We start from the raw sequence: 10035 nt of genomic DNA, 5'->3' as shown, positions 1-10035 counted from the left end.
CCAACCCCCTCCCACCCTAAAAAAAAACCAAAACAAAACATTTTTTCCAGCCTCTATGCCAGCCTCAAATGTCATACCCAGCTCCATCACAGCAGTATGCAGGTCCATGGAGCAGTTTTAGTGGGTGCAGTAACAAGCCATTATATTACTCATTACTGGATTACATTTCCACCATTGTAATTGTTACAATTACTCATTACGTTTTTTAGTACCATATTATCAGTAATATATTTCTTGATAATATATTACTGCACAACACTGGCTATTTGCATACTAGACTCCTTCAGTCATCACAGAAGTGGCTGCTGCAACAACCCTCTTTTGATAACAATTCATTTGAGTCGTACATGCAACAGTGTCTTCTGTTATAAAGGCCCTGCACTTTAGAATGCGCTGCCTCAGATTTTGTGAAATGAGCTCAGCTATTCAGAATTTTGGAAACAGTTAAAGGCTTGGCTTTTTTCACAGGCCATTGAGGAGAATGGCTGATATTTTTGCAATTGGTTTCAGCATTATTTTAAAGTCTTTAGTATGCTGTATTTAGTATAATACATTTTTATGTTTTTTTAATATAAACTACTGATTATCTAATAGATGCAGGTGGCATATCAAGTAAATAAATTCAATTGAAATGAATCATTCTCACTATAGATAATTGTTCTCTCACCCATGGAATTTTCCTTTGAAAATGTGGGTCAGTGGGGAGAATGGGTACGTGTACTCATCTAATTTTCAAAACAGGTGGGTCAGTGGGGAGAATGGGTACTTGTACTCATCTAATTTTCAAAACAGGTTAGATGGGCAAATGTGGTATACACTGGACACAACTTAACATTTGCATAGATTTCTTAACTTAAGTAGACAGCCTATGTATCCTGGTAGCTCCTACTGAATTATTTTCTATTAAAGGAAAAATATATTTCTTTCTTTTTCCTTCCCATGGAATATCATGGCAGCTGAACTATGCAACTCTTTCCATTTACTCTATTCTTCGCCATTGGAAAGAAAAAGGGAAAAAAAGTATCAGGAAATCTTTTTTTTTTTTAATCACGGTTTTAAGCCATTTCTCTCTGCACTTAAGTAGACAGTACCATAATCACCATGGTGTCCTTTTTAAGAAGCTCCGACTTTGAAAAAATGGAGGACTTTGAATATTTTCACATGTGATGGCCTTGCATGCCTCATGGCCTGCAACTTCCTATGCCATTGGCAGGCCTTTTTCTCAGCTGACTCCATTTTCAAAAACCCATGAAGCAGGAAAAATAACCCAGTAATTTTACCCAGTTATCTTTTGTTGCATTTTCAGCTGATCCTAACCAGCTAAATATTTGATTGAAAATTTTACTAAGGGGCCTGTTTACTAAAGGATTGCTGTGTGGTAATGGACTTGCCATGTGACAATTCAGCACTACCACCGGCCTTATGCAGGCACCAGTGGTAGTGATACCCTCAGCATACGCCATTTCCGGAAACTAGTTATAATATTTATTCTGGGTGATGGTAAGGGCTCCCCCAGAAATGGCTGCACAGCAAGTGTTTACCTACCACCACATAGCTATTTCCTTTTTTGGGCTTTTTACTAGTTGCAGTAAAAGGGGCTTTGGCATGCAGCAAATCCATGCACCGACGCTACCGTAAGGCCTCTTTTGCTGCAGTTTGGTAAAAGGGGCCCCAAATCTAGCCAGACAAAAATTTGCCTGCATAGATTTAGGCGTGCTATTTTTCTACTCACTGTTAACCAGGTTACTTAGGGCTTCTTTTACTAAACCGCTCTAGTGATTCCTGCGTGGAACATGAAAGGAAGCGCATAGGAACTGAATGGGCTTCCTCTCATTTGCCACACCAGATGGACAGCTAAATATTTTGAAAGCCTTCTAGTGTAGCACTTAGTTTTGCATTTGTGCATGAGTGATGGGTTTTTCCCATTGACTTCTATTGATTTGAAATGAATATATATTGGAGTATATATGAAAATGAGTGTGCACAGCTATTTTCAGATTCTTGATCTTAAATAAAAAATGTTAAAACATTTTTAAAAAACTAATCGTGATGTCATGGCCTCTGAAGAGCAGCCCTATGGGGATCACAAAAGCTTCCGTACTGCATCTTTTTGTTGGTCTTTAAACGGTAGCACAAACTACAAAGATTCCAGAGTCAAAAACAATGGAAGACAGGGGATAAAATGTAGAACCTTGTACCAATATGAATGTGCTGATGTATTGAAAAGGGTTGTTTTGGGATGTTTCTCTTTATTGGAGCTCTCTTGTACTGGCCACACTGATTACCTTTGAGGGCAAAGTCAGTTCCACAAAATTATGGGAAAATTCACCATAAAGATCATGAATATTGCCATTTTCAGATTCTTAGCAGCATGCAATATGTTGTCGTTCTGTTTTATTTTATACATGGAGTAGTCTACTAAAATCGTTGTTGATTAAATTTTCCTATCTAAGTCCTTTTTAGCATATTCCCTTGCTGGGAGTTGAGGCACTGATTTTTCTACAACCTCATTAGCTTCTGTATAAATGCCACATTGCTGTGTAAGAGAACAATCTCTGTTAAATCATTCTTATCCCTGAGATTTTTTTGTTGTTGTTTTGTTGGGGAGAAGGACAGTGGCACTTTTTCATGGTTGGAAAAGGTCATGACATTTTAAGGTGCTGAATGCCTTTAAAAGTGTTATGCATCTTGGTCCTTGATGTAATGAGACACAGTGGATCTGTCAGTCAGAATTTCCCTTCAGTGATTACAAATCAAAGCAAAGTTTGACTAAGTAGTATTACTGGGCCCTGCTTTTGGATATTATTAAAGTCCCTGCAAATAAGAATCCTAAAACAGATTATTATTTTAAACTCTGCAGATGTTTGGGATTTTTCATATTTTACTATTGTGTGAGGACCATGTGTCCCTGGTAGAAAGTACATAGTACAAATTGATGGTGAGACTGGGTCAATGGAATGAATTGTTTGCTAATGGATCTCCCATGAGAAGTGCCACAATAGATCAAGTAGCATAGTAATCCCAAGAGTGCTCCAGAAGGAACATTCAGAGAGTTGGTGTCAGAAGCAGTACCAGTGAGTTTGCAGTTGGACATCAGACAAGGAACAGTTTCTATCTCTCTCCTACATGAAGCAAGGAGTGGCCTAGTGGTTAGGGTGGTGGACTTTGGTTCTGGGGAACTGAGTTTGATTCCCACTTCAGGCACAGGCAGCTCCTTGTGACTCTGGGCAAGTCACTTAACCCTCCATTGCCACATTGAGCCTGCCACGAGTGGGAAAGTGCGGCATACAAATGTAACAAAAAATAAACATCAGATATGCTTTTGGCTCAAAAGAAGAGGCTAATAATGAGTTTCTCCCTGTAACTCCAAAAAAGGAAAATACTGCCTCCTTCTATCACCTGCTTTGGAGTCACTGTCCTAAGACATAGGACAGTGGACATAGGACTGGTAAATGAGTAAAGGTTTATTATCTCTGGATGATAGCCGTTATGCTTTGAGCTTCTTGTCCCTTGTGGAAAACAACTTGTTTTTTTGGTACCCAAGAATTTTTGTTTTGTAAACCATGAGAACATTGTTGTGCTGCTGGGGGCCCACCAGTGAGGGTACTGAGAGTCTTTTACCTGTTTGCAAAATTGCTTCTCTAGCACAAACCTGGGCCATCTAGATATTGCTCAAGAGCCTATCTGGTACAAAACAGAAATAGAAAGAGTCTTGATACAGCAAGATGGTATAAGGAGATCAGAAAGATTCACAGTCTGTTTGTGAATTTGCATTTTGAGAACATGAATAAATCTTCCATTTTTCACTCTTCAAGATTTTTTAAAAATTATGACCTAAACAAAATAAATCAAGGTTTAGCAAAAATATGAATTAAAAGCAATGGGGGTCAATATTCAAAAGAATTTAACCAGGTAGGAGATGCTGAATATCCCTGCTACCAGCAATCCCCTAACTAGCTAGGGGGCCCTTTTACTAAGCTGCAGTAAGCCCAACAGGGGCTTACTGCTCGCTAAAAGGGAAGTGCCCTGGACTACCGCAGCAGCTCCGTGGTAGTTCCCTCCCCCAGCGTGCACCATTTTCAGTGCTGCAAAAATATTTCAATTTTTGTAGTGCCAGGTTAGCATGGGGGCCCTTACCACCATCTCAATGAATGGTGGTAACTGCTTCCTCTTGAAATGGCTGCGTGGGTCTATTTTATGTACAAATTTGTTATTTTTTAATTTTGATTTTTTATGTGAATAAATACATATTTTTTGGTATCCTCATCCATTCTCCTCACTTTTTGTTTTTTTATTTTTATGCATGGCAAGTGCTTCACTACCAGAATTCCATCCATTCGCCTGCTGGAGATAGAGATATACGGATTTGTGAGGAGCTACACATCTTATATCACTGTTAATCTGTAATCTCTAGCTTCACCTGCTGGTAGATGGACACAACCCACTAGTTGCTGGATTCATCTACTGATGATAAAGAATACCTGCTACAGGTAAGTATCTCTGCTTTTTCCAAGGACAAGCAGGTCGTATTCTCACATGTAGGAATCCCTAGCTACCAGGCTCACTGAAAACAACCATAGGACAACTGGAACTCACAATGGTGAGTTCAAAAAATTGATTAACCTGAAACTATATACAAACTGTGTGAGAGTGCATCCTGGAACAGAACAAAATGGGCCTAGATGAGTGGAGTTGGACTCTAGACCCCAAACAAATTCTGCAGAATGGTCTGTCCAAACCGACTATCGCATCAGGAATCTTGCTGAAGGCAGTTGTGAAAAGTGAATCTGTGAACTGAAGACCACATCAAAGCCTTGCAAATTTCTTCAATGGAGGCTGACCTCAAGTGGGCTTCTGACGCAGCCATGGCTCTGACATTGTGAGCCTCAACAGTCAGCCCAGCCTGGGCATAAATGAATGAAATGTAATCTGCCAGCCAACTGTAAATGGTGCATTTCCCGATGGCGACTCTCATCCTGTTGAGATCAAAAGAAACAAAAAGCTGGGTGGACTGTCTGTAGGTCCTAGTCCACTCCAATTAAAAGATCAATGCGCGTTTGCAGTCCAAGGTATGCAGGTGCTTTCGCCAAGATGGGAATGAGGTTTGGAAAAGAATATTGGAAGGATAATAGACTAGTTTAGATGGAACTCCAACACTGCCTTAGGCAGGAACTTAAGATGCGTGCGGAGAACTACTCTGTTGTGATAAAACTTTGTTTAAGGTGGATCCGCTACTAGGGCCTGAAGCTCACTGAAGTAACTGCCACCAAAACAAGACCTTCAGTGGACAGGAATCGAGTGACTCAAAAGGAGCTCTCATCAGCTGGGTGAGGATGACATTGAGGTCCCATGACACAGGTGGAGGTTTGACAGGGGTTTTTGTCAACAGCAAACCTCTCATGAAGTGAACAGCTAGAGGCTATCCAGAGATGGGCTTACCCTCTACACGGTGATAATAAGCATTAATTGCACTGAGGTGAACACTTACAGAGTTGGTCTTGAGACCAGACTCACAGAGGTGTAGAAGGTATTCAAGCAGGGTCTGTGTAGGGCAAGAACTAGGATCTAGGGACCTACCCTCACACCAGACAGCAAACCTCCTCCATTTATAACACCTCTTTGTGAAATCTTTCCTGGAAGCCAGCAAGACCTTGGAGACACCCTCTGGAAGATGCAAGGAAGCAAATTCTAAGCTCTCAACATGCAGGCTGTCAAGGCCAGGGACTGGAGGTTGGGATGTAGAAGACATCCCTCGTTCTGTGTGATGAGAATCAGAAAACACTCCAATCTCCAGGGTTCTCCAGAGGATAACTCCAGAAGAGGGAACCAGATCTGCCTGGCCCAATAAGGAATGATCAGAATCATGGTACCTCGGTCTTGCTTGAGTTTCAGCAAAATCTTCCCGAAAACAGGGATGGGAGGATACGCATACAACAGAAGACCATTTCCCCAATGGAGGAGGAAGGCATCTGACACTAGTCTGTCATGTGCCCTGACCCTGAAACAGTACTGAGGGACTTTGTGGTTGAGTGGAGTGGCAAAGAGATCCACCAAGGGGGTGCTCCATTCTCGGAAGATCTCGTGGGTAACACTCATACTGAGTGACCACGTTACATGATCCTGCTCAGTCTGTCAGTCAGGGTGTTCGATTTGCCCACTAGGTATTTGGCCTTGAGAACTATCCTGTTCTGGACAGCCTCCTGACACAGAGGGTATGATCCAGTACCCCCTTGCCTGTTGGTGTAATACACTGCAAACTGATTGTCTATTTGAATGAGCACAATTTGGTTGAACAGTCAATCTCTGAAAGTCTTTAGAGTGTTCCAGATTGTACATAGCTCCAGGAAGTTGATCTGAAGATCCTATTCCTGCACTGAAAAAGCACCTTAGGTGCAAAGCCCATCTATATGAGCTCCCTACCCAAGATGGGATGCATCTGTCGTCTGAGGCTGAGCAGTTTGGAGTGGGAGTCCCACAATCAAATTGGTCAGAATTGACCACCAGAGAAAGGAATATAACAGCTCTGGCATCACTATCTGACTTTTGTAATCTGTCCTTGAACTGTATATGTATAGGCGGAATATAAATACAGGTGTAAAATAACATAACATAACATAACATAACCCTTGCGCACTACCCCTTCTCCTTGGGCCTTATTAATACTTCTGCTGTTTTAATTATAGCAGCTATTGTTTTGTTTTTATATTATTTTTGAGTAATTATTTATGATTTTTTTGTATTAGTGAATGATTATTGTGAAATCATTCTTTAAGTGTAGCCCATAGTTAATATATTGAATATGACTTAAGGAGAGAAAGATAAAAGACAGATTTCAAGATGGTGCAGAAAGGCAAGAAGAGACATCAGTATTTTATACTGGCTAAGCATCGCTAACACATCGCTGGCAGATCCTTAAAAAAATTAGATACAATTAGAATCTTCAAAGTTTTGAGCTGGAGCTGAGGAAGGATTAACCAATGTATTTAGTCCATGGTGAAAATGTAGATGAAAAACATTACATCCATTCCATCACTTTGAAGCTCTTAGTTACTTTAATACTGATCTCCAGTTTTACTCAAACTTCTAAATAACAGCATTAAACTACAAACATTAAAAATACCAAATACAGATCTTCAGTACAATCTACCAAAAAGCCTTCCGTATGGAAAAAGTGGAGTTTTCATTCAGTTGGTCAAACACAAAACATCCTTAATTAATTATAAAGATCAGGCTGGTTCTGCTCCTTTTTTCCGTTAATTACACGCTGAAATTAATTTTACACAGTTTGCAGGAATAATGCACATCCTTATTAAAAGACTATTTCCATTCTGGGGGTAGGGGACATGGAGTTTCTAAATTAATATACTGTCATGTCTGAATCTTGAATTTTTCAATACTGCTGCAGAGACCATTAGGTTGCCAGATAGTTTTAGAGAAACAGAACCAGATTTTAGCAGATTCTCAGTTCAGGATGATTTAAATGAAATATGAAGGTATGGAAAAAATTATTTTAAATGTACACATCTTTAAAAAGTGGTATAATTTAATCACATTCAGGCTTCATGTAAGTTACAAACTAATGCTCCTTTTTTCAAATTTATTTTTATTGATAATTTAAATTTTATAGTTCAAGTATTAACCTTTCTTCTTTGTAAGCTGAATAAATATGGTCATTTGTACTATACTAGTTGGTTTTAGGTGTTACAGAAAACATTTATCAAACAGAAGACATATTTTGGGATTTGGGCATTATGGTGATGTAACCAAAACTCCTCTGGAAAGTTTTTTTTTCCTAGATTCTGAATAGCACTGGAATTCTATGATGAAAATATAAGTTAAGCTATTGTATTTACCCATTTTTGTACAAATGAGTCAGTTTACTACTACTACTACTATACCACTACTACTGGCTACTAAGATGTAGGCAGTGCCCTACACTTGAAATGAAGAAACAGTCCCTGCTCGACAGAGCTTACAATCTAATCAGGACAGACAAACAGGACAAATAAGGGATAAGGGAATACTAAGGTGGAAATGATAAAACAGACATGGGTACTGAACAAAAAGGGTTTGCTCAGAGACAAGGAAAAACCTGTTCGTGACGCAAGAGTTGAGCAAAGAATGACTACTGAAATGCCGTTATCAGATTCCCCTACAGGTGCATTTGGCATTTCTTTGCCAAACATCGCTCTGGCAAAACTGAAGCAGGGCACGAAATCTTCAAACCTGGAAATGAAAATCAGACGGAAAAAAGAAAGAAATTGATGTATATTTCGCTTCTTCCCAGTGCAGCAGGTGATAATGACAAGTAGTGATCATAACTAGAAATATCAATATATTTGAAACAATTTGATATTTCGCTCCATAAATCAGAAATAACTACATGACAAGTATCTTTATAATGAATAAGTTCTCATACAATAACGGAAATCGTCCTGTTTTTGTTGACCATCCCGCAGTAGACCATTTGCTGCCTTTATAAGGAATACCTTTCGTGACAGTTTAAATCCTTCCTTGAGTGATTGTGCTATACAGACATTTGCAGGTTTTTTTTTTAACCGGTGAATATTACCATTGGGGGGGGGGGGGGGGGGGAGAGAGAAGGTAAATGACAGAATTGAAGCTACTTGTCAGTTGACCTACTTCTGCAGATCCGTACAAGCTTCAAACGCAGTTTAATTGAGGTGCAACAGTAAAGCACAAAGAAGCCGGAACTTCGTTTGCACTCCTTCTCCATTCGAGGGAATGACCTAGTATGCTGGTGAACTATTATTCCCCTTTTCCCTATCATTGAACGGTTGTAGCATCAGCGAAAACAGAGTGAACGTCGGAACTGGGATGATGGCGGGCACAAAGCCGCGGAGTTCTATAGTACAGTCTGATCAACTCAGCAGCTGCCTCGAGGACTGCTGCTGCTGCGACTCGAGCTTCAGCTTCACGTGATGCCCGCGAGGCTCTCACCCTGTGAATGGGTGGCGTGGCGTGGTGGCGGGGAGTCTGCGACGCGCGCGCGCGCCTCCAGTATCCGCCCTCCTTTCCCTGCCCAGCTCACGCGTCCCCACGTGCTGCCGGCACCTTAAAAGTTGAGGAAATCTAAGTCAGAGCTCTAAGTGAAAGAGGGAGCGAAAAAGGAGAGAGCTTATCCGTAAATAAGACTTCGTCACCCTGAGGAACAGCTCGGAAGAGCCCGTACGAGGGCATTTAGAAGAGGAGATGTTGAGTTCCAACTGTTGCCGGCCAGCGGCTCTTCCCTCGCTGTCTGCCACAACCAGCAGCCGAAACACCACCAGCCTGAGGAAGTTGCCCCAGGGCACCGTGTTGGGGGGCTTGATGCTCCTTCTCCTTTTCGCTTCCTGCATGTGTACCTGCAAAGGTAAGAAAAGAAACCGTTAGTTTTTCTCTCCTGCATTCCACACACTCCTGACCTGGTCTCCGCCTTCCTTCTGCCACTTTATCTTTTTCTTCCTCCCATCTTTCACCTGCAAGATCGGTCATCTTCCTCCTGACTTCTTAAGTGTCAGCTTTTTGTTTTGCATGGAGCTAGCCCGTTGTACTTGCTTTCCTGTTGTTGTGTAGGATACTATTCGAGGTGCAGGTGTAACGATCAGTTTTAGCTTTCTTTTGGAACTCCAGGACACGTTCCTGCTGCCTGTGTAATTCAGATTAATTTGCGAGTCACAGAATGTATCTGCTCAAGAAAAAAAAAAAAGAATTAATGATCTGTAGCTGCCAACAACATTGAATTTGCGCTTCGTGCTGCTAAAGGCAGGGGGGGAGTAGCTTTGTTTTTTTCATAAGGCAGCCTCCTTTTCGTTGCTTCCGTAGACCTTAAAAGTGTGCTCAATAAATGTAATAGTTTTATATCGAACAAAAATATTTGTGTTACCCATTTTATTTGAAGTCCTGTCTACGTCAGATTTTCAGGGCATATTAAAGTGCACGTGAGAACTTTGAAGGGGTATCCTCCCCCCCAGATCTACACACTGCAGGTACGTGTTTCAAAAAAATAGGCGCTTTTAATTCTGGAGGAGATTT

General features: G+C 40.8%; 1 protein-coding gene across 3 annotated transcripts in view; it reads left to right on the top strand.

The window, feature by feature from the left end:
• The first annotated feature begins 9129 nt into the window (after positions 1 to 9129).
• NMU (neuromedin U) overlaps positions 9130 to 10035 on the top strand; it is a 232876-nt gene continuing 231970 nt past the window's right edge. For all 3 annotated transcript variants that reach the window (XM_030191402.1, XM_030191401.1, XM_030191400.1), the window contains exon 1: positions 9130 to 9373. In XM_030191402.1, the coding sequence (XP_030047262.1) occupies positions 9214 to 9373 (160 nt within the window). In that variant the 5' untranslated portion in view covers positions 9130 to 9213. The remainder of the gene's footprint in view (positions 9374 to 10035) is intronic.

Source organism: Microcaecilia unicolor, chromosome 2 (genome assembly GCF_901765095.1).
Source record: "Microcaecilia unicolor chromosome 2, aMicUni1.1, whole genome shotgun sequence".
NCBI classification, from domain to species: Eukaryota; Metazoa; Chordata; class Amphibia; order Gymnophiona; family Siphonopidae; genus Microcaecilia; species Microcaecilia unicolor.
The sequence above is the reverse complement of the archived record's forward strand: the minus strand, read 5'-3'. Positions and strand labels throughout refer to the sequence as shown.